The following is a 25437-nucleotide window of genomic DNA, read 5'->3' on the forward strand; positions in this document are numbered from 1 at the left end:
GGAAAAAAGAAAGGCTGGCATTAGCCATCTTCCCTTTTGTATGCTAATATTAGATCAGCTTCTGTGCTAAGGATAAAGTAGCTCCCCCCTGACAGAAGTCACCAACAGAACCTGGCTTCTTTGTATCAGTGGAATGTCATGTAACAGCCAGCATTCTGTAGGAGTCAACTCCTCACTAATACCTCAAATAAAGATGTGTCTCAAAGTCAGGGTAATACCCATATTTCAATATAAGCAGCTACAGTAGATACCAGGAGGTAGGTCCTCAGATCCACTGTGATATCTGCAGGAGCTACTGCAGATGGACCATAAGTACAGGTAGGATTCTTTGATGCAAAGAGATGAGTATTTCAGATGTACAGATACCAACTCCAACACAATTTTAGTGTAGTAGTGTTATACTTGACATTGCTGCTGCATTTGCTTTACATTTAAATAACTTATTTGAAGTCAATACATGCACATCACAGCTTGCAACTACCCATGTCAATATATCTGCTTATGTTCCAACTATTAAACCCTACTGTAAAAGCTAGGAAATGCCCAAAAATGGAGCCAGAGCTACCTATGTAGTGAAGGATGTAAGTTAGTTATTGATTACAGTAAAAAGAGGCCAGTGCTATGAATGTAAATTTTATCTTTCTGGTTTTACTAGAAATTCCCAAATCTCTGCATTACCTTCTGCTAGGCAAAACCCACATTTCTAAGATGTTATTAGCCAGCTCCTTTTCTGCATTGCTCAAGTATTTGTCACCAAGGCAAGAAACATCTAATCATACCTGTAAGGAAACACCCGGTAGTTCTTCTCTTTGATGCCCATGGTTTCAGTAATGTTGTCTGCTATAATCTGAGCTTTCCTCATAGCATCAATAAAATCAGATGATGTTTTCAGTACAGTATGGTAAGTCATAAAATAAGTGGCTCCAATGTCAGTTTTGTTATTTATAAAGTTGACAGCAGAATTATAGGCAGCATGTCCTCTATAAAAACAGGGACATATTGGATATCAGTGTCAGCACCATTGAAATTTATTAGCTTTTATAATCTTATGGAATTATAGAATGGTTTGAGTTGCAAGGGAATATAAAGACAGTCTAGTTCCACCCCTGCCATGAGCAGGGACACCTTCCACTAGACTAAGGTTGCTCATATCCCATTGCACCTGGCCTTCAACACTCCCAGGGATAGGGCACAAGTACTCTGGGCAATCTGTTCCAGTACCTCACCACCCTCATAGTAAAGAATTTCTTCCTAACATCTAATCTAAACCTACCCTCTTTCATCTTAAAGCCATTCCTCCTTGTTTATCACTACACCCCCTTGTAAAAAGTCCCTCTTCAGCTCAGTAGGTGCCCTTTAGAGGGCTAACAGCTCGTAGTTGTTTCCAGCAGTTTCCAAAACTATACAAGCTTCAGAGCACAATACATTTCAAGATGGCACAGGATATTCTAGACCAGACTGACCACAGACATTGTCTCTCTGTACAGGGAAAAGCTGCTATTCCATTTAGTTGATGATGCATTTGTTCTTTTCAGAAAACACTCCAGAACTGGTGACATGTCCATGTTTCTGGCTTTTAGGAGGACATTAGATATCTAACCTTACAGACAAAATCCAGAGCAAGTATCTTTGATGCACTGGTCTGAGCAAAGTCTATAGAATAAGGCTCTTACCCTTTGCCACATTTAGGATTAGGGTTGTCCGACAGGAACATTGGCAAAAAGGTCATGAAGTCTTTGCCCTGGGGTCTCTGCTTGCCTTCTTGAGTCAGTGGTCGACAACTAGTGCAGGATGGATCGCTGACTGAAGAAATATAGGATAAAGGTCAGCTACAGGATCAAGTATTCTTTTTCCTAACAGTAGTAACTTCTGACTTGTATTACTACAGGATGCAATTCCATAAAAAGCATTTTTACTGATGAACTAACGGATCCATCCTGAAAGTCCATATAAGATTCATAGTCCTTAATTTTATTTATTGCTACTACTTTATTTATTGTTACTTTTATTTATTGCTGTCAGAGACCTCTTACTTGTGTATTTATCTTCATTAGATCTGATGAGAATTACACCAAATTGAAGGACCTGAATAAAACCAAAGCACCAAGTTTGTGTGCTCTAAGAAAACCAACAGAAGGATCAAAATTTTTACAGCAAGTTACATTGGCTGTCTAGGTAGGCTGTTTCCAACTTGCAGCATTCCAGCAGAATATTTAAGCTCACTCGAACAGCAGTTCAAATAAATTAAGAGAGCAATTCAAGAGGTGCCTCCTTACAATAAGGAAAGGTATTCACTTGGCTCATACCATGAGCAAAATTTTGGCTGTGAAATGTATAAACCAAGCTAATCCACTAGCAACTGGATGGATGCCAATACCTGAAGCATTGCAAAACTGCCCAGTGGTATTGTAGACTCTGCAACAGGACGACTGTGGCTTCACCCAGTCAAAGTAGTCATCAATCCAGGATGATGGGGCATAGCCTATCCTCGTGCTAATAAGAGTAACATGACATATCCATCATCAGTAATTTTATATTTCATTCCAGAACACATCACTTGATCTCTCCAGTGCCAACCTATGCCATGTCAACTCATTCTTGTCAAATCTTCTCAGTTCTCCATATAGTCTCGTGCTCTAGTACCCCATCCAAGAGCCATAATGCTCAGGTAGCTCATAACACTGCAGCTAGCAAACAGCAGGAGCGTTTTCACTGCATCCAGTTCTACTGCCAAGCTCAGCTTTCCATTTCCCTGCCCGCTCTGTTCCCCGCCCTATTCCACACCCTGTTGGCTCAGTTTTCAAGCAAAGCTCCTCCTTCAAGTTAGGCTGAAATGAACTACAGTGGAAGGAATTGGGAAAAGACTTCCTTGAGTTGTTAGCTGCAGAAAAAATTCCTGCTTAGGCTCCCTAGGCTAGCCTCGTTTATTCACCAGGTTTAGAAGCTGAGCATGCAGTCATTTTCCAGAATATCATAACCCTACTGAGAAGTTTTCACAAGTTTCTCTTACTACCATTCCAAGATTCCTTGAAGGATCAAGCCCCTTCTCCAAACCCAAGTACACCAATGTATCCCCCACCAGTCCAGACAGGTTTTATCCTCACTCTAGAAGACTGTCACACAGCTGCTTCCAACCCCTTCCCTCCCAAGCCCACAACATAAAGCAAATACAACAGAATGCCAATTTACAGCCAACAGCTGAGCCTGAGCTAAATCAGGAGGACACACCAGTCAGCTACATCTCTTCCATGCAGCTATGCAGAGACAAGCATAAAAGACTTACTAGCTACCAATTTCCGCAGCATTGAAGACTTGCTGGACAAGTGAATCATTATTACATCCCATTCCACCACACACCATGTTCTGCCCTTCCAAAGAGGTGTAGTTGTGTCCTTCTTCTAGGATGAAGTAGACAGGGGGACCCGCATGCAGATATTTGCTGATGTGGCTGAAGTAATCTATTACATAGGAGTCCTTCAAGGGAAATTTTTCCGTTACTATTACGGAATGTTCAGGTAGCACAACAAGGTATCCAGGTTTCAATTCAGCCACAAACTGCTGAACAGTGACACGATCATAAGACTTACATCTGGCATTGAGAGAGACTGATCCAGTCCAATCTCTACATTGTGCATAACTGCAGCACTGAATGACAGGATACCCACAAACACTGCTATCTGCAAAAAAGCAAATCCATGGACGTGAGAACTGTACAGAAACAACAAGCAACAGGAGTCATTTGCTAAGCTAATAGGAACCATGCAAAGAGGCTCTAGTTTGAATACACTAGCCAGGCTTAGTACAACAGTGCTAGTAAAATGTACTTAACTCCAAGGTCCCTTTGGAACTGTAAGAAAATTTATTCTTAGAAATCCACAGTGAAAGATACAAATACCCTCTGTAAATAAGCACAGTAACCTTAAAACTGAATCGCAGACTTGGCAACAACACTCTGGATTAATGCACTGTAGAAGCCAACACATGCTGATTTTTTTTACATAGGCTAAAGTAATTTGATTGTCAGTAATGCAACCCTTAAATCTGGGCTTTGGACAATCCATGATCAAGCCTCTATTCACTGAAATACTTTTGAAGTTACAAAAGCTTATTTCTATACTAATGCTGAAAATTAAATACTAGAAGCTTCATTTGTTTCACTGTACTGAAGATTTTTCTTCCCTGTTTAGGCCTTCAGGCTCACAGCTCTTTTGCTCAAGTTTAGATGACTGCTTACTTGAAATAGACTATACATACTACTATTGGTCTCATCCAATCCTTAAGCAGATACGGAGAAAATTGATTTTTGAAGAACAGAAATAACATGCTCTCAGAATGCTGGACTCCACCCGTTTCTTCACTGCTTTTGATGCAACACAGAATATCCAGTCTATTCCTCTGAAAAGGGATTAAATGCCAGAGTTAGTGCAGTTCTGCAGATGTCATCATCCCCATTACACTGCAGTTACAGGTGCACTTATACTCACCTCTTGACGCTTAATATCCAAGCCCAGGAGACTCACGAAGCAAGTGACTTGAAGAATAAAGTCTATGAGCACAGCCATTCCAGCAAACAGGGAGAACGTGTGAACCGCTGGCATCGTAGACAGTGTCCCTGGAGGAAGCGACCCAGTTTGTTAGGAGAGCTCCCTTCTCCTAGAAATGCACGAGTATTTTCTAGACAAACACCCAGTTTAAGTGGTAGCCTTACAGCAGGACAAAGGGCCTATATTTTTGGAGCAAAAGAAACAGCCCATACAAGGCTGGCTACAGCTGCTGTCTTTGACCTGTTTATCAGCACTGAGGCTGTGCAAAGGAGTGACTAGTTCTAAGATATTTCTCAATTCCAAAGTTAGGTGCAGACTGTAACAGCAGTTAAGGAGTGCCATCATGCAACATCTTGCTTCCATATTAAGCCATTCCAATGCAAGCTGATCCAACAACAAATTCCACTGCAGGTAAACAAAGCCATTTTGAAAGAAGGCCAAATTATACTTGTAGGGTAACAACATAAGATTTACCTCTAAAACATATTGTAAAGTGAACCTCAAATGCACATCTGTCATAGGGGCATTTTTCCAAGCAGTGGAAGATGACTAAATGCAATGTAGGAGTTCATACACCCTGATATTTGATCTATTCATAAGGTCAAATTTACTTGACAGTTATTGCAAGTCAGTAAAAACCTCTGCCTTTGCTGGAAAGTTTGACAGATTCAGAACTGGATCTTTTTAACTGTGCCAAATTCTTCAAGTACTCCAATGCCTATCCTCAGCAGAAGTCAAGTTTAACTTGATTATAACAACAAACAACTAAGTTAAACTGCCTCTACAAATTCTTTTATATTTTAGTTTTGCATTTATTCTTGCAACATGCAGTTATGATAAGGCCCTTATCTTCAAATATTAAAGGAGTCTTACCAAGAAAGAATGCCACAGTCTCCGAAAGGGATGAGAGAAACATACCAGGTGCCACATCTCCCAAAACTCTGCCAATCTGTTGATCCAGAGTTTCACCCTGAAGGCGTTCATCTCTCTGTTTTAAGGCAAAACTGTGTTATTAAGAATCATGCAATCGATAAAGCTATTTCATATGGCTTTAAAAAATCCAAAACTTTAAAATATCCTAAACTCTCCTGGTGTTTTCACTGCATTAACAAGAGTTAGATAACAAACAGCTGAGACTCTCTAAAACAAGAGCAGCCTGAACATTACTTGTTGTCTTGCTTCAAATTTAAAATATAGTACTATAAGTTTAGTACTTCAGATAAAACCACACACTTGACAGAGGCAGTGCCATTTTCAGTGAGTTACTGAAGCTGTCAAATTAAAAAGCTGATTACCCACTAAGACTTAGTGTCAGAAGTCCCTAGTCTTAAGCATGTAGTTTAGTTAATGACTACTGCTTACAATATGCTAAAATTACAAGTGATAAAAATACCAGTTGAGTTCTACAATTATTTTGATATCAAGCAGCAGTAAGAAAAATGCAGAGACATAAACTGGGTTTTTTTTGTGAAGGTAGAACGTACACAGCTTCTTGGCTCTCTTCCACTAGATATCCAGAGTCCAGAGCTGCTCAGATTGAGCTGAGCACCAGAGTGCAGGAGACTTCCTGCTCCAAGTTTACAGACTTCAAAAATGACAGGCACTTTTAGAAGAGTCTGTATGAAAGAATAAATACCTGAAGTGTCTGAACCATAATGAAGATGTTGTCCACTCCAATAGCCAGCACCAAGAAAGGAATTACTTCTATCACAATCAGTGTCAGGGGGATTCCAAAGTAGCTGAAAATGCCTATAGAACATGCTACTGAGCTCAGTACAATCAGGATGCCTGCAATGCCCAGAGAGATCTTCGAATCCACCTAAAAAAGTTGTACTGAACATCAGCCAAACAAGCATCATCCCACAAAACAGATTATAGCAAAGGCAAAAGCCATATTCTTACATTTAGTCTACGCAGAGGAAAACTTTTCTGGGTTTTTTTGAAGATCCAAATATTAAAAAAAATAATCAACCTTGAAGCTACAAGTCTTAAAGCTGATGTTAACTGAACATCTCAAGTTAAAGAACTTAGTTGAGACTATGAAGCACATATGAATTGTCTAATACAACAAGAACAATGCTCCTCCTAACTCCTGCCCAAGGAGGACTCAGTGCTCTAATACAAAACTGAACACCAGCATTCTGCAAAAATAGTTAAATCACCTAAAGCTATCAGCAAGCTCCAGCTTCAGTCTTTATAGCAATGAAAACTCTACACATACCAGCAGTCTTCTACAGCTCTGGATATGTCCCAAAGCTATGGAGATGTACACAAACATCACAAGATAGCTTATCAACACAACGCTAATATCACTGTTGCTTTCACGGTTGATCTCATCTTCAATACTCCGTTCAGCAGAAAATGATATAGTTAAGTTTGAATTATTATAGCTCTTCAGAAAGTTAATAAATCTAAAAAACAAAATCAAGAGGTCAATCACACTCTAAAGGATAAAGCATCTTCCACTAGAAATACTTGGAAAAATCAGTTGATGGCAAATTTACATCATCTGTGTGGCACTGTGGCCAGTACCACTGTGGTACTTTGAGGGACCACTCTCATTTTTAGAAGAGAGGTGCTGGCTACACATACCTGCTCTATTTTAAGCACTAGAAACACACTACACTGAAATACTTCCCATGTTCTCTCCAGAGTCTGAGGACAAATACGTATCTTGCATGAGTTATTTCAAACTCTAAGTACAATTTTCCTCAAAGATAGACCTAGGAATACACACATGAAAGATGACTACAGCTTGCTTGCAGTACTTGCAGAACAATTTATTAGCCCTTGTTTCAGTTCCCCAGTTTGAGAGGTGTTTGTGACACAGGCAGATACTTGTCATACTTTTATTTTATCACAATTTTCTAGTACAGTAGTTTTTATCTGAACTGATAGCCAGAGCAACTGGCCTGTGCAAGCTAGCTCTTCAAGGGGGAAAGGGGATGAAAGCCTTAGATGCTCACCTGGATGACATTTTAAAAATTAAAGGTGAAGAACTACAGCATCAGGCTTGACCTTTCCACTCATGGTTAATGGTCCAGTCAATTAAGAATCTACCTGTGTAATTAAATCTAGGATATAAAATATATCCTTTCTGAAGTTACTTATTGGCAAGTACTACTGGGCTAGATGATCACTAAGAGGACTAGAACCTATGTCTCAAAGCAAACGAAGTGTGCAGACAAAGTGAAGGTCTTATGACCAGCACAGTCTGTTTTTAACCAGTTTTTCTGCCTCTCAAAAGATCCCTGTAGTTATACTGAAAAAATGTCAATACAGCACAGGTGTTTCTTGTTTATCTACATTTTAAGTCTTGTATGTATTTCAGAACACAGAGAGACTACTCACTCTTTTTCCCATGCCAAGGCTTTCATCAGCTTTTTTGAGTCATTGTAGTAGTTGTTTACAGGAAGAGTAATAACAAGAGCTGTAGCATTATTATAGTTATCATCTACAGAAGAAAAAAAAAGCTTGGCATTAAAAAATGGAACTTACATTCTGTACATCTGTATAGCAGATACAAATAAGTTCAAAATTAGCATTGCCCAAAGCAATCCCATCCCTACAAATCCACTGAACCCCACTGAGTTCTCAAACACACCACTGAAATAAGAACAGAAGCTGATAAGCATTCCAGATTGTATTCAAGAGTAATTATTCATTATTTAACATGCTCATGACACCCCAACATTAAATTGTTGCATGGTTAGACAAAGAGCTACTATATAACCACTACTTATGACTTTCCATCAAATGAGAAATGTGGCTTCCTAAACACTGTACCTCTTGCATACTCAGATTTTACTCAAAGCAAATAAAAATCCTCTACAATTTAATAAAGAAGTGTTTGCTTTTAAACACTATTTTAAATATATCAAACACAAATATACTACCAAGTTATGTTTAATTAGATAAATTGCTTGAACAAAATCTTGGCTTCAGAGTAATTATGAAAGAATTTCCTTTGTGAACATGTTAATCTATTCTTAACTGCTTTGTCAGACCAGTGACAGAACTTTATTCTAACTCAAAGCAAAATACACATATATCCCAACACACCAACCTGAGTTACTTCAGGTCTTTATCTTTCACCAAGCCCAAAGTAGACTGAACATCTGTCCTGATGACAACTATGTTCCAATTACACATTTGCTTGCATTTTGCACTTCCACAGTAGTCTGCCTCCAATCCCAGCACTGGTCTACTGAAAACTTACTTAAAACACCCTTGCTTACTGAAAGTTTAGCAAAACTCCAGTTTCTCTGGAGTGCATTTAAACACCTGTTTAAATGAGAATGCACCTTTAGCACCAAGGACAGCACACAAGTATGTCCTCTCAGACTTAAACTGCAATACTGAGTTTTGCCACTCACCATCATATCCTCCCAACACCAGCCATGGAAATACAGGTCCACCAAACGTTCCTAAGCAGGGATCGTGAAGCAAGCTCGTGTCATTCAGTGATGCTGGAGCCCTAAAGAGATCACCAGCAATAATTATTAGCTTCTGCTTGACAGCTGAGGCACAGCACAAAACAGAAGAAAGCTGTTGTGTTACCACTGAAAATGAAGACAGAAACAAGACAAGACTGCTAGAGGTACGCTGCCCTCGTGCTACATTTGCTTTGATCTTTGAACCATTTTAAAGGTATCTGCCTTATAGCTTTTAAGACAAGGAGTACCTTCTAACCAACTGAACTATAAACTAAAGTGAAAGCTTAGAAACTGATCTGTCCAGAACTCCTCAAAGGCATTGAAAACATGTTTGTTTGTTTGAGGTAAACCAGTCAGCATCCATACCAAACCAAGTTTAACTGGCAACTTGATTAAAAACCATGTAATTGTACTGCTTACCGAACACAGTATAAGAAGTGAGTGTGGTAATCAGCATAGACAAAGAACTCATCCCCAACAGTGTGATCCAGAACAGAATGGCTGTTCTGAAAGTAGTTGAGTACGCTCAGGATAGTGCAGTTGTTGTTGTAGGGAGCAAGAGGAGCCAGGCAAACGTCCTTCAGCATTACAGTCTCATTGTCATAAGTAGCAGTTATGTTGACAATAGCATCCTGCAAATCCAGTACCTTTAGAAAAAACAAACCATAGCTTAAGAGCAGCACAAGAAAGCACTTCCCTTGCAAGACAGAACCTAAGTGCAGCTATATTCCTGCAAGTTTCAAGAGACAGAGGCACGTATCAATAGAAGCACGTTACAAAACGTTATTTCTGTGTTCATACTAAGAACTGGGATTTAGCTTGCAAGTGTCTCACTAACAGGTTTTCAGCAAAAAGCTTCCGTAGTAAGACTAGGATTTTTAATATGAACATCAAGTGACTGTTTTGATGGGTAACATTGCAGATGGAAGCCAGCTCCATGTGGTTATACCTGTTAAGTATGCTTAGGTCTTTGCTCTTGGAAAGTCCCAATTACCTGATGGAGAATATCTTTGGTAAGGGGAGGCCCAAAAGGTACATCTTCTCCTGATGGGTAAGGTGAGTATGTCTCTGGGTGGCTCTTTGGTGCTTGAATAATAACTTGTTCAGTACGGTAGAAAGGCCCAAAGTGCATGTCAAAGTATTCCTTCTCCTTGCGGGCTTGGCTGCTTGGGGCTGACCAGAGATCTACAGGATTTGTAGTTGCTTTAATATATACAAAGCCTGAGCAGCACATTGCAATGAAGACCACGGAAAAGAGGATAACAGGACGTGGATTTCTGACACAGAAAGCCCCCCATGACGTGAATGTCATCCTCAGACCATTCTCAAACCTTTCACCAAGCCTTTCACCACAGGTAATTTTTCCTGCAAGAGCAAGAAGTAAACAGTAAATGTTTGAGAAGTCAGTTAAGCAGCAATTTCTTGGAGCCCACTGAGAAAGATGAAATTTTATTCTAGCTGTTTGTAGGAAGCACCAGAAGCTATGCCTCCAGTGACAGTCAGACCGTGGGACTAATCCCTGACTGAGGCCAAGGGGGCAGAAAACAGCTTGTACCTACACTACCCCTTGTAATGTAAGATTGACAGCAGTGGGTGCAGCAAATAAAGGAGGAAGCAGTTAAAAGATACATAAGCAATAAAACAAGCTACCTCAGCTGGTACACAAGTTAAACTACAGTTCTTTCATAGGATGCTTGGATGAGTTAAAACATGATCAAACTGACTTTATCATGCTGCCCTCCCCAAACCCCTGCAACAAAGCCCTCCAGAATTTCCTTGGAGCTTAGCTAGATCCATGAAGTCTGTACCCAGGGCTTTCAGCATCCAGTACAATAGGGGTAAGTACTACTCTAAAAGAAGAGATGCTGGTCAAAAGGCTGAAGGCTATCTAGGAACAGACTTTTAGCCTAACAAAGGTAGAACTCCAGAGCCCATCCATACAAAAGGGATGCACTTAAGCTGAATTTCTAACAAACTTATTACTCTTATCCAAGCCATACCATTGTCGCCGTGGGAATTCACAGAAAAGGCTACATTGCTGTCAATCGGGGTGTACTCCGAGACAAAGTGCCGCCTCCTGCAAGGCGAAAAGCTGTGTTATCCTGCTTGTCCTGAAAGGCATCTGTACTGTTTGTACAACAATCTCCAGCTTTATGATCCTCTGGAACAACATACAGCCATGTCAGCTGTCTTAATAAACTCTTCCAGCTTACATCAAGCACAGTTTCTTTATGCACATTTAGAATATCGCTAGCATTAACAACAGAGAGAATATCTTCAAAGTGATTATTATTTGAAATTTGCAGGAGATTTTTACTTTAGAAATATGAACCAGGCATCTCAAACACACCTATCATTTCATAGTGCCCAGTAAGGTAAGGCTGCTGAACATGTTTCAAACTGTCACACCCACTATCCTTTTCCCTACAGATTTAATTCTTATTATAGAGCAATTTTAGTTTCCTGGTTATAACTCATCAATCATAGAATCACAGAGTGGTTTGCGTTGGAAACAAACGTTAAAGATCATCTAGTTCCAACTCCTCTGCCATGAGCAGGGCCACCTTTCAATGATCAGTTTACTCAGAGCCCCATTGAGCCTGGCCTTGAACATGTCCAAGAACAGGAAGTCCACAACCTCTCTGGGCAACCTCTTCCACTGCCTCACCACACTTATAGCACAGAATTTGTTTTTAACATCTAATCCACACCTACTCTCCTTCAGTTCAAGACCATTGCCCCTTGTCCTGTCACTACATACCCCTGTAAAAAAATCCTGCTCCATCTGTCTTGTAGGCCCCCTTTGGGTACTGGAAGGTGCCGTGTAAGTAATCCCTAGAGCCTTTTCTTCTCCAGGCTGAACAGCTCCAACTCTCTCAGCCTGTCTTCACAGGAGAGGTGCTCCAGCCACATGATCAAGGGTGATATGCTATAATTACTGGAAGCTCAGCTTTCATTTAGGTTTTTTTTTCAAAATAGGAGACTAGGAAAAAGTATTCACGACTTAATTTGCAATAGGGCAGTAATTGTTTTGTTATGAATGTGTGTTTTCCCAGACTTCTGCATACTTGCTTATGAAAGTTGAAGAACAGTGTATGTGATTCTGTAGCTAGGAATGCTAAGACAGTTCTGCATCAACTAAACCAACTTCTGCAATCACTTTCTACCAGGTGGTTTTCGCTGTTACAACACTCTCTGTCAGCATATGTGGCATCTGCTACAGAACATGACTTTTGGCTGGCTGAATTAGTAAGGACATAAGAATCTGACCAGGGCAAAGAAGTTCTCAGGGATAAAAAAGTGACTTGAAGAGCTCAGCATTTTGAATGCTTTACCTGTAACACCAGACTCCAAAAACCAGTGCAAAAAATATGAGAAGAAAGCCCATGTAGGAGATCCACATGATGACATACACAGCATCCAAGCCAAACAATAGCCAAGGAGGAGGCAATGGAGGGGGCTGAGGTTTCGGACCACAGACAATTGAACAGTCCTGACAGCTGCATGGTCCTGTTGAATCATCCATGGACTCATTACAGCCTTTGGTAGCATTATTCATAGGATTCATTCCATAGACAGGAACATCTGTGACAAATCACAAGTTGCAGAGCCAGTTTACTACCAGGAAAAACTCAGACCTTCACAGTTAAGTGAGTTAACCCTTTATATGAAAGCCCCCAGCCCCTATATAGCATAGCATTTCTTGGTCTTACAGATGAAAACTCCACTGCCTTTTCCACAGCAGGTCCCAACTATTTACAGTTGGCTAATAAATAAACAACTGGTCATGTCTATAACACTTCAGTCTGTAAAAGTAATAAGCACATACTTCTATCATCCCAGCAATGATTTGTCACCCCCCTTATGTGTTCACATTGTGAAATGTGCAACAATAATTTCCTTATAAAGAAATCCTCAAGGATGAGGGTACTGCCCATTTCCCAAGGAATACAAGTAGCCAGTTTCCTAAGCTCAATCCATCATTAATGAGTTTTAGAGATTTATACAGTAAAAAGCCACATAGAAAAAAAAGTATGGTTTCCAAGCAGAAATCAAGAAAACAGGTAAGTTAATCTCACATTGCTTTGAAAGCCTCTGACTGCAGATTTTCATTTGCTGGGCAGCTGTTTAAAAATCAGTGTTCTATCTACACAGCCTTTGACAGGAGCTTCAAAGGCAAGAACTCTTCTAAGTTTCTTACCTGAAAAGATTGGAATTATGCTGAAAGGAGTTTGTCCATTGTCTTTACTGAACATGTACTCAATCCAGTTGGTTGCATTGCAGTCCTTGACATCCTTCCCACACAGCAACCCCAGTGCTTTAACATTGCTTGATGGAGCCTCCACATCTTTGCAGGCATTGTACATTGCTAGGAAGAGTCATTAAACCAATGTTATAATCTGAGTAAGCATTCCAAGTATTTCCAACATTACAGACTCCCCAAGTTCCAGGAACATACTTACAGCTTTCAAACAGAAACATCTTAGGATAGTGAACTAATGCTTTCAGTTGTATTTACAGTATTCAAGGTTGCAATGCTTTGTTACAGCTACCTTGCTCTGAGAAAGCCACTCAAATCTGCATTATGCTAGGACCTACTTTTCTGCTTGACAGGAAACATTACCTAATACTGTTTTCAGGGAAAGCTATGAAAAGCATTTAAGTACCTTCAACTTGTAGGCCATATATGACTTTCAATTGTCTCAATTTTATTGAAGGTTACAGCAAAAAGCATAAAAAGACTGAAAGCTTGCTACAAAATCAAAATACAACCCAAATATTCTGTTCTCTAAAAACATCTGATTTTGACAATGGACTAGAATAATCCATTTCAAGACTGAGTGCCTTCTACAGAACCACTGTAGTACACCATGTACAAACTTTATTATCATACTTGCCAGATTGTTTTAGTATCAGGTAGGCTTTGGACATTCAATGCTTGGCAACAACTTTATTTTTGTGAAGTTAAAGTCATCAGGGTTATCAGCTATTAGCCATTTGTATAGATGTTCAGCCCCAGCTGAACCTTTAAAAACACTGTTAATTTAACAGTGTCAGTGTAATGTCCCCTGCCCAGGCAGAAGTTAAGTATTGCATGGGTTTTAAGGGGGACCTGCTGTTACCTATGTGAAGACTCAAACTTCAAAAAGGCAGTCAGAGGGATGTTTCTACCTCCCAGTTCTTTCTGAAAAAGCACTGGTCTTGTTACCAAAAGCCAAGGTAAATTAACACACTGTTTACTCACCATTTGCAAATCGATCTCCAATAAAGTACTGCAGCTCTGTAATGCTACTTTTGTTCTTTTTTAAAATGGGATCATAATAAGGTATGGTGCTTGTAACATTCAAAAAGTCAGACTGATCTGGACTACAAGTCAGTTCACAGAAGAGGTTTATCAAGTTGTAAAAACACGATGGACATCTGGGTAGAAAAGCCAATGAACAGCAATCAGATTAAGAGGTAAAGGTGCTATGTAGGTCAAGTCAGATGTAGCTTGCAAACAAACATTCTGCTCAGTGTGACAGGACAAAATATTTAAGTTCTGTAAGCTTTTAATCAGCACTACAACAATTGTTGTTGATGCTACAGATGAACAACTTTAAGCACCATAATTCACTAATTAAATTGTCTGCCTCAAAGAGCAGATTTAAGTAATTTTACTAGAATCTGAAGAAAAACTTAACTGTTGGTAGCAGGAAGACTTCTTAACATCTTAGTTAGAACAAGACCAAATGGTACTTTATGTTACCCTCCTCTCAAGGTTTCATTAGATAAAGTAGTTTGAGACAAACTAAGGGAATGTTTATTCTACCAGCTAAGTCAATCCAGAGTGCAAGTAGGTGTTTCATGACAATACAGCCTGCTGCTCTAGATGAGCAAGTCATTCCAACAGCTTGCTCCAATAATCCTTTAAATGAAACCAACACTTTTTCTACAGTCTACTTAAAGACAAGTGCTTTGTTACTCTGTTACAAAACTAGGTGTTTTGCCATTCATTAGCATACCTGGAGAGAAACTGCAGAGGCAGCTGCAAGTTATTTTTCAAAGTCTGAAGCTGATTAACATCACAGCAAGTGCTAACATTGCCAAAGAATAAACCTGGACAGAGTTCCTTAAAAAACCAAAAAAACAAACAACATTAAGATCAAGAGGAAAAGAAGAATAAGCATGTTTAAGACTTCAGAATCCATTACAATAATGGGCTCTGCTTCAGCATATTTCACAACACAGTAGCTGTTGCTGTGGGAGATGCACAGGAGAAAAACAGTCCAGCAAACAAGATTTTTGTTTAGAGACTGGAGAGAAGAATCACTTTTTTCACTTCTTTTATTCAATGCAGCACTTCCTTTCGAAAAGCTCCTTCAGATATCTTTAGTCACCAGGGTCTATATATAGTGATAATGGCATTTGAGAGCCTATTGGTAAGAGGACAACAACACGTATTTATCCAAGTTGAAAGTATTCCTGCAGTTTATCCTCCTCCTGGATAGTACCAGATTTCAAAGTCTCAGAAGGCAAGCTACTAATCACAAAATCACCAATTACCTGGAAGAGCTACTTCATGTTCAGTTTACAGAGACAAATGTATTTAATACAAGTATAACTGATAGTAGCATCCAATAAATGTACATTAAGTCTTCAGAAACAATACACAACAGTAGTCAGCTCAACTAAATATTTAATGAAGTCATTCCTGTCACCAGCCAAACCATTGTTTAACTCTGTAGTTATTTCACTCTTTAAAACTTTGAACTATCAGATACCAGAAGGCAAGCCTGGCAATATCATCCTGTGTTGTGCATGAAATACATAAACTTTATTCTGACTGTGATTTTGTTCACTTTGGTAGCTGGAGCCCAAGTTAGGAAATACAGTCTCACACTAGGCACAGCTACTTTGTCCAAATTTGCTCCATTTGAACAAGTGTCAGTTATCACCTTCCTTTATCAGGAACGATCATCTGAAGGAAAATAGTTTAGCCCTGTCCTTTAGAGATCAGAAGGGCATAACTGTGGAACATATATTTTGGGAGAGCCTTAAAAAAAGCAATCTGATTAAAGAGTAGTCAAACCAGTGAGGAAAATTCGCAGGAAAGTGAACAAGTCCTATATTTAAGGTTTTGTCTGTGATAGCCTCTAATCACATTTTGGAGACTTCAGGTATCTCTGAAAAGGAACTGAGGTAAATCACCTTCACCCAGTTGGACCTGGGAAATCAGAGATAATCTGTCTACTTTCTCATCAGGTTAGGATGAGAAGTCATAGCACAGGTCCAACAGAACTCAAAGCAGAATTCTAAAGTGTTGGAGATTTTTTTAGCAGCAGGCCTCCAAGAGAAGCTCACCTGCATTAAGTCATAGCCATCTTCTGGTAGTGCTTTTGGTGGTCCATCATAAGCACAGTTGTACCTCTTGTCTCCAGAAGCAACTCCACATTCTCCATACCAGACACACATTTGTGGAAGTACCTAATCAACAAGATAAATGATTAACTGTGAGGAATAGTTGCCAAACATCTCAGCTATTGTGGAATTTATGTGCTACTACTCCAAAAGCCTCTTACAGTCTAGATTAAATAATTTCCTGCTAATTAAGTTATCAGTGTGTACTACATAAAATGCCCATTAAGAAAAGCAGGTGTTTTTGACATGGTGCACATCACCACTGATCTTCAGCTCAGCTCCCCACCCTCCCCTGACCATTACAGAAACAAGAAGTGCACTGCCTATAGTTAAGATCAAGCATAAGAGTTACTTAAGAAAAACCTAAATCAGTACCTGAAAAGCACCTTCAAGTACAAGGTGGTTTAGAAAAGAATTTGTTCATGCAAGACAACAAAATAATTGGGGGGTTAAACTGTCACATTAGAGCACATGACTCAGTGCACATGGAGAGAAACTCATTGTTTATGTGCAATTTCACTTCCTCCTGCCACCTTTTGATCCTTCCTGAAAACTCATTACAGTGACAGATTGAGGAAACGGCATAGAGAGGATTCTGAAACAGAACTTCATAGATCTGCACTTGCCATACATATATTGTCACAGTCTCAAAGGATGCCCTCCATCACCACTTTCAAACCTAAGCATGGAACATTTAAATGGGATTACAGCACTGTGAAAAAAGAGCTTAAAGATGTTTTAATTTAAGGGACTATTGATAATTCAGAAATTTGTTCTTTATTATGTACATAAAAGAAATTGAAAAAGGGCAGTGGCACCTTGAAACCCTTTTATCTTTGTTCAGTGATACTGACACTGAGATATCCAAGATACTAGCCAAAATATTTATTCTGAAAATTAAAACAGTTAATGCAATAACAAGTTATTTACAGCAAAAGCTTTAAGACCGCTCCAAGGTTTTCCTTCCACCTGGGCTGCAAGCAGAAAGCAGACTGCACAAACATTTACTACACTTCTGCCAGCTCTGATCAGGGGTTTGCTTACTACAGTTTGAGAGATAACTGACCTATTTTGATCTCCTTAACAACCTTGACCCAGCATTTTTAGAGATACCATATGTGTATGCTGCAAGGACAGACTGCTGTGCTTTGTGCTTGACCATGAATAGTATTGTTTACTGACCAGAGAGGCCCCTGAAAGGCTGTATTCATAATACCCAAGAGCTACCCAGAATCACAGTGCCTCCATAACATCCATTTTTGTGCTGAACAACACTGACAGTTCTTCAAAAAGTACATCAGTAGTTAGTTGTTTATCAGGGACAATAACCATCAACAATTTACTCAACCCAGAACTTGTTTCCTCTTTAACCTAACCAGGGCAACATAGGCTGACTCAAAGTTACTCATTGCAAGCCAGCTCTAAAAGTCAGTTTAAGTACCACTTATCTAGATCACCATTTCATTTGTGTGTTTTAGCAGTTCTTCTATCCAAAGTATTGCTGTATTCTACAATGCAAGTTGGAAAACACTCCTTAAGATTGCACTTTTAAACACTGAATGCTTAACACCAGCATAAGACAAAAAGTCAAACTTCCATAACTTGTAGACAATTTCTCAAAACTACATTGTAAATCCGTGCATGCATCAAGTTAATCTAAGAAGTTAACACTATGATGCAAATGTAGAAGTCATCATCTTCAGCTCTGCTTCCTCACATCTGCCCCAGTTTTAATAGCAAACAATCTGCTAGCAGTGAAAATGGTTTTACTGTTTGTACCAGCATCAGAAGCAAATTGTCTCTTCACAAGGAAGCACAGATTCACTACTATTCTTGCAAAAGGGCAAAGAATTTGGAGCTGCTTCACACTGCCCATGAGAAAAGGATTAGTTATTTCTTCAGTATCAGGCTGGCTTCCACATTTAGTCTAGAACAGTTTGTAATCATCCTTTCTAAAAAACACTTTCTGTCCTTCATTAAGTCTTGTTATCTAACACTTCTTATTTTTTAAAACACACAAATTCATCAACCTACTCTTTAGAGAAAGACTTCGCTTCTTCCAGAGTCAAAAGTATGGGAAAACTGGTAATGCAGTTAAACTTATCAGGGCACCGCTTGCATAGAAAAACTTGAGTAAATTTCAGCTACCACATCAGCCAGACTGATAGTTCAGTTGTTTTAAAAACATTCTCTGTATTTCAAGGCAGCAATTCCTTGGTTATAGCTACATGGATACAAAACAAAATACAATCTGTATTATGTCTATAAATTTACCTACAAGGCTTTCTGTCATCATTTTCAGCACAGAATATAAAACAACTTAATTGCACATGACACTTGGTGATGTACCAAAATGTATTCAGCTAAACAAAAGAGAAATAAAGCAAGACAAGCTTTGGCCTAGTAATAGTTTACATTTGAATTTGGATAAAGAATTTCAAATCATGTTCCTGAAGTCCCACAACAGTAAAACATACAATGGAAAAAACAACATTTGCCACTCAAACTTTCAGCCTGTTTAAGAAAAGCTGAACAGATCAGCTGTTTTAAACTACTAGAAGAGCACTTAGGCCTAGAACTGCAAGTCTGAATACTCTGTTTCAGTATTAACACCAAGAACGCAGTTTCAGAAACATCTTAAGATTTTACATTTATGCCATGACCTAGCAGGATTTCACTAATAAAAGTGTGAGTTTGTTCCCTGAACCAGTGAGCTTTGGGGATGCTTGATTTACAGTGAATTACTTATTGAACCAAGTCAATAAGCCTAAAAACCACCAAATCATTAGACATCAACAGCCTAAAGTCAACACAACAGCTCTCGAGGGCTAACAAGTTAATAGCCTGCTTACCATTGAGTCAGCCACAAAATGCGGGAGAGGGCTCATCTCCCATGGTTGAGGCAGTATTCAGGGACACAAGTAACTACTCCAGTACCACAGAAAAGATACAGCTGATAGTTCTTCCCCTTGAAAACCCTCTAGCAAAAGCTAGATTAAGTTACAGACTAAGACAAGCACTTTGCTCTTTCCATTCTTTCAGAAGAACGCTCCTATGAGGGTAGGGTGAGATAGGGATGAGTAAGTGTGGTTGTAAATAAGCCATAGTTAACAAAGCTGCTGCTTGCAGAGTCAGACTTTTAGGTCACATAATTGCTCACCTGGGCATTAAGTTTCTTAAGTGGGTAAAAGCCTAGCCCCCAAAGTAACAGAGAAATGCTATGTTGAACCCAGCTGCCTTCTAAACAAGGCAAAATACTTATAATACTCCATAAGTAACACAGGACTCAGTTCATGGTTTTGGATTCTTTCTGTGTGTTTTTCTTTTAAGATCACATGACTAAGTACTTCATATATTAAAACGGGACTTTCCTAAGTATTTCATAAAGCAACACAACATAACCTTAGATTAAGGCTGTTCCTTCCTGCCTCTAGCACATCTTAGAAACCATCTGTCAGTGCACTGACACTAACCCTCAGTACACTCTCAGAGTTGAGAAAACTATATTCCTATTTCTGGCAGACTTATTCTTCATAGACTCTAGAAGAGAAATTTCACCTCAGGCCAAGGCTCCAGAAGCCCTTATAAAGAACTTGCACATGAGCAAGTATGGACATTCCACAAAAGTTCTGTTAGAGCTTTCTGGTTCCCAGGCATTATCATTCATTTGTAATAGAACTAGCGTTCCAACAGATCATAAACACCTTTACTTCAGCCCAAGTTTCTTCAACTGCAGGTTGAAACAAACCAATAATTTTCGATGCTTCCAGCAACATTCACTGCCACTACCACCAATGAATACATAGCTGTTAAGCAGACAAAGAACAATGATGATGCTGTACACAGAAACAGCAACTGTTTGTGGTCTTGCAAATACCAGATGACAAGTGAACACTGTTTGGCTCTTCAAACTAAGATTACTAATGTATGGAAAAGGCAAGAGCATCAGATACAGCTGTTTCCCCTTCCTTCATCTAGGATGATGCATCTGGGATCTTGCAGGGCAAAAAGATCAATCCAGGAAAGAGCACACCCTTCCCCCACACTCCCTTTAATATCTGCTATTGCCAGTTGAGAGTTCTAAGGAATCACTCCACCACCCTTAATAAATGGGAAGACTGGTTTATGGAAACAGGTGACCAGTCAAGTTCACAGATGTGCCCCAGAAGTTGCATATTACCTCACAACCCTTCTTGCAGAGAAGGAGGTCCACGGACTAAAGGAAACTTTACAGGTTTAGTTCTTACTCTTTGCCTCTTTCAGTAACTTGTTCAGAGGCAGCCAATTCAGAGCCATGCTTTATCTGCCAAGCTCCTCCTGTTCCTTTCTTCATAGGCAGGAGACTGTTCCCCTTCAGATGGAAAAATCATTACTACTCCTGGTCAGGCAAAGCAAGCCACAGTCCTGGAGTTATCCAAGTACATTTCCAATGTCACAGTAAAGTCAAAGGCAAGTAGGAAGAGAAAGTTGCAATAATAGTAATAGAACAGTATCTGTGGAAACAAGCTGATGTTAGCTGACAAGGATGCATGCATGATCAGAAAGTGCAGGGTCCCTAACTAGCACCTGTCTGCAACTTAGTCCATCTGCATCAAAACAGCTCTGATGTCCTGCAGGTTAATAAAAATAATGCACAACACCTGGATTGTTTTGGTTACTACCCAGCTAAGTACTGTTCAGTTCTACCAGTCCTTCCCTTCAGTCATCTCTCCCCTTCTAAGGCAGCTTCCTCACTTTCCATCCAGAAAGGCTGAACAAGTCATTCCTGATTTTCCAGGAAGTAATTTAGGTGAAGTGGTTACTGTCTTGTTCTGGAGCTACACTGCCATCCCTAACAAGGAAACTGCTCCACACAGGCATTTCAGAACTTTGTGTCCAAGGTCAGGTAACACCACACTGCAGGCCAGTTGGCAAGAGCAGCACTTGTCGTTAACATTTTCCCATGGGATTTCAGAAAATCAAATATATCCTGCAGCTTGGGATCCCAGCTGCTGATAGGAAACCCGTATCCAACCTTGATTAGCCAGTGGTTTAACAGCTTGTGATTTAGTATAATTATATAAAGATCAATTGCAATAGTGGCCATTAAGCACACAAATACCATCCAGTGCATTAGGACAGCCATAAGAAAACAAAATAGTAATGGATAGCTGGCACATATCTTGTACCATGCATTGTTCAGAGTGAAAGATACAGGCTGAACACTTCAGGTTCACTGTGAACACATATGTAATGGAAGGATTGTGAACTGAAGTGCCACTCCAGTCCACCGACTGCTTTGAAGCAGAAAAAACATGACATACGGCACTTTGGATTACAAACATCACAACTGAAAGCACAAAAACATTACACCACCAGTACACTTGAGGGAGAGAACAGGTTCACCTTCACAATGCTTCTCTTCTGCAAGCATCTAACACTATATAGGCTCAGCCTAACTGAAGGACTAGCTTGTCTTTGAAAGATATCAAGGTCCTCTTTGTGAAGTGTCAGGCTGTAAATAAGAGTTAATGGCAAAATTCCCCAACAGAACCAGATTCTGCCTTCTTACAGTACACAACTGAGATCTGCATGGTTAAAGTAATTCTGTAAAGTTTACTTCGAGGGACCACAAAGCCTCTAAAAGGATGCCCCCTAAATATTTGGGGAACTTATTTCAAGTTCCTCTTAGCCAGTATCCTCCTGATAAGAAAAGCATCTTGTAATTTCTTTACCAGCCTAGGACACACCTCATTGCTCCAAGATGGTATCTCCCTCCAAAAAACATTACATAAAGGTGCATTGGTTAGGTGTGAAGTACCATTACTTACTCACCTGAAGATCATGAGTCACTACTAACAATCACCTTCTCCAGTGGTAATAGAAGAATGAACTCCTAGTTTCATGTTCAAGCTCTTTAAAAGTTTTTTTGAGGAGGATATTAGAACAGAAGAACCTCAGCAAACACACAAGATAACAAACTCCTATATTTAAAAAGGGCTAATCATAAGACTTGACCTAGAAAGTATGTTTTCAATGTAGGTAGAGAGGGGAAGAAAGCCAACCACTAAGGCTTACAAGACACTCCTTGTTTCTCCAGAGGAATGTGGAGTATCCCGCTCCTATCTTGCACTACAGCATAACAAAACATAACTGAGAGGAGTGAATGTTTTACCATATTTTTTCCCTTAAGCAGCAAGAAGTCCAGCATACTCTAGTCCTCAATTTTAAGGAAACGCGTAGTGTAACTACTACACACGAATAAACAGCAGCTCTCACTCCGCACAGACCATTACTTGCAAGGAGCTGTCACCTAGCGCAAGTTACACCCCAAGCAAAGCGAACCAGACACCGAGGACATCTGCAAGCCTCTGCCGAGCATGTGACTGCGTGGCCACTCACATGCACTGGGCATTGCATAACCAGGGCACGCCACGGGAACGCGGCATCCCGGGGGCGACCGCAGGGGACGGGGACTGGCCAGAGGCTGAAGTTCGGGGGTGCTCCCCGGCGGGCCCGCTGTGCCACTGGCTGTCAACCCCGTCCCGACGGAGACCAGGGGCACGGGAGAAGGGGGGCCGAGTCCCATCGGGGACGAGGAGGGAACACCCCGGTACCTCGCTTCAGCTTCGCGCCGCCCCGAGCCCAGGGGCCTAACCCGGGACACCGCCGCCCTTATCCAGCCCCACCACCGGGGACATCCCGGCTGCGGGATGCGCGGGGAACACCGCGGGTCCCCCCGCCCCAGGCAATACCCGCGGGATCCCGGTGCCCACCCCCCGCTCCCTCTCCTCCCCACAGTGCCAAGAGGCCCGGCATTCCTCACCCCACGGCGACCTGCCGGGAGGGACCTACCCGCACGGGCAACAGAAGCAGGAGGAGGAAGAGGAAGCCAAGGCCGCCTCGCCCGGGGCTGCCTTGAGGAGTCCCCATGGCGGCGCGGACCGAAGTGCGGAAGACCGGCAGACGCTGTGGGCAGCAGCACCGGGCGGCGGCGAATAGAAGCAGGAGGAGGCGGCGGCAAGGCAGCCGCGCCAGCGCAGTCCGGAATAGCCGCTCTCGCCTGCCGAGGCGGAGGCGCCGGGCCCTTCGAGGAGACGCCGAGGGCCGCCCCAGTGCCGCCGCCAACCGCGACCGCCTGCCCGCCCCCGGCACCGCCTCCCTACTCGCTGCCTGCCCGGAAACACCGCCCCCGGCACCGCCTCCCCAGCACGGCTGCCCAGAAACACCGCCCCCGGCACCGCCTCCCCAGCACGGCCTGTCCCGGCGGTGGGTGGGGCCGCCCGTCACGCCACGGCCGCTGCGAGCCGCGGAGGGCAGGGGCGGGGGCGGGGGGATGCTCTGTGGGGCTTCGGCGGGAGGTTCGTCCCAGTGTGGGAGCGCAGCCGTGCCCCTCCGGGAGGGACCATCCCGCCCAGTCTGCACCGGCAGCTGGGCAGGGGCGTTGTCCGGGCGCTGGAGTGTTAATCGCCTAGTTTGTAAATATCAAAAGTCGCTTTAAAAACCTCTGGATTGGACAAAAGCGCCTTCGTTTGGCTTCAAATTCACTGATTCGTGATTTCCAGGGTCTGGTCTCGCAGCCCTGCGTGCCGTGCCGCTGCAGTGAACGGGGCCGCGGGCTGCCCGGCCAAGAGCCGCTGTTCGGGGCTGTGCCCGCTGTTCGGGGCTGTGCCCGCTGCCTGGGGCTGTGCCCGCTGCCCGGGGCTGTGCCCGCTGCCCGGGGCTGTGCCCGCCGTTCGGGGCTGTGCCCGCCGTTCGGGGCTGTGCCCGCTGCCCGGGGCTGTGCCCGCTGCCTGGGGCTGTGCCCGCTGCCCGGGGCTGTGCCCGCTGTTCGGGGCTGTGCCCGCTGCCCGGGGCTGTGCCCGCTGCCTGGGGCTGTGCCCGCTGTTCGGGGCTGTGCCCGCTGTTCGGGGCTGTGCCCGCTGCCCGGGGCTGTGCCCGCTGCCCGGTCCGCTCCCGACGCGCTGACACCGGGTGGCCTGGCCGCTGTCGCAATCAGCCGCTCTGGGAGTGCTGCGTGCGCTCTGCCGAAGCTATCTGCGTTTGGGCTCTGTCACCCTGAGCTCTGCCTGTTTGGACTCTGGGATCAGTTCGGGACCTGGCTGGGAGGAGGCACAGTAAAAGCAGGGCGTGAGGCATTCCCGTGCGTGCTGTCTCTGATTTTCCCACCTCTTTATTGCCTTCCCCTACACTTTATTGCCTTCCCAGACAGGTAACGCGCACTGCTCGGCTGGAATAAAACATCTAATTTAGCTGATATTGCCATCTGCTGACAGAAACATAGACTAGTCTGGGTGGCAGAGCCGCAAGGGCTGGCGTGCTGGCCGGCGACCTCCTGGGAATCACGTAATCCGACTTTCCGCTGAGAGCAGAGCCCGGTTAGAGCAGGTGGCTCAGGGAATTGTCCGGCTATGAATAGCTTCAGAGATGGAGATTTCACAGCCTCTTCGGACAAACTGTTCCACTGAGTGCCCACTTAGAGTAAAATGGTTTTTGTGTATCTAAAGAGATTTTCCCATATTCCATCTTGAGGCTGTTGCCTCTTATGCTGCCATGGTGCCTGACTGAGAAGAGTGTGACTCCCCCTTCTCCACATCCTCCCGTTTAGTAGCTGCCGTGATTACTAAGATGTCCCTAGAGCCAGCTTTCTGCTTAGGGCTGAGCAAACACAGCTCACAGCTCCAGCAGCCCAGGCTGTCGGGGTGGCAGTAAAATGGATTTTGCTACAGCATGTCAGTATCTTTATTTTGTTTGGGTTTTTTTGTATGTTTGGTTGGTTTTTGTTTGGTTTGGGTTTTATTTGTTGGGGGTTTGGTTTGGTTTATTGTTTTTTTCTTGTTTGTTCTGGGGAGCCTAAACCTGGACACAGCACTCCAGCTGTGGTCTGACATGTCCTAAAGGGAGGAAGAATTCTAACCCTTGACCTACTGGCCACCCTCTTGCTGATGATGCAGCTTGCTGACTCATGTTTCAGCATTTCACCCAACCACCCTGCTCTTTTCTTCCAAACTGTTTTCCAAGCCACTGCCCAGCTTGTATTTTTCTGCGGGATTACTCCACCCTAAATGTAGGACTTG

At 42.2% G+C, this 25437-nt stretch overlaps 1 protein-coding gene across 1 annotated transcript in view; it reads right to left on the reverse strand.

Annotated features, from left to right (window-relative positions):
* NPC1 (NPC intracellular cholesterol transporter 1) overlaps positions 1–23473 on the reverse strand; it is a 27076-nt gene extending 3603 nt beyond the window's left edge. The window contains exons 1-21 of the mRNA XM_069004614.1: positions 23216–23473; positions 16325–16447; positions 14986–15092; positions 14226–14401; positions 13182–13349; positions 12316–12565; positions 10981–11057; positions 9975–10345; positions 9401–9627; positions 8921–9021; positions 7896–7998; positions 6766–6955; positions 6181–6363; positions 5418–5532; positions 4485–4612; positions 4255–4395; positions 3588–3677; positions 3284–3474; positions 2378–2493; positions 1674–1803; positions 780–980 (exon numbers count right to left, since the gene is read on the reverse strand). Coding sequence (XP_068860715.1) covers positions 780–980; positions 1674–1803; positions 2378–2493; positions 3284–3474; positions 3588–3677; positions 4255–4395; positions 4485–4612; positions 5418–5532; positions 6181–6363; positions 6766–6955; positions 7896–7998; positions 8921–9021; positions 9401–9627; positions 9975–10345; positions 10981–11057; positions 12316–12565; positions 13182–13349; positions 14226–14401; positions 14986–15092; positions 16325–16447; positions 23216–23293 — 3266 coding nt within the window. The 5' untranslated portion in view covers positions 23294–23473. The remainder of the gene's footprint in view (positions 1–779; positions 981–1673; positions 1804–2377; positions 2494–3283; positions 3475–3587; positions 3678–4254; positions 4396–4484; positions 4613–5417; positions 5533–6180; positions 6364–6765; positions 6956–7895; positions 7999–8920; positions 9022–9400; positions 9628–9974; positions 10346–10980; positions 11058–12315; positions 12566–13181; positions 13350–14225; positions 14402–14985; positions 15093–16324; positions 16448–23215) is intronic.
* Positions 23474–25437: the final 1964 nt, after the last annotated feature.

The sequence above is a fragment of the Aphelocoma coerulescens genome, chromosome 2, assembly GCF_041296385.1.
Source record: "Aphelocoma coerulescens isolate FSJ_1873_10779 chromosome 2, UR_Acoe_1.0, whole genome shotgun sequence".
Taxonomy (NCBI): Eukaryota; Metazoa; Chordata; class Aves; order Passeriformes; family Corvidae; genus Aphelocoma; species Aphelocoma coerulescens.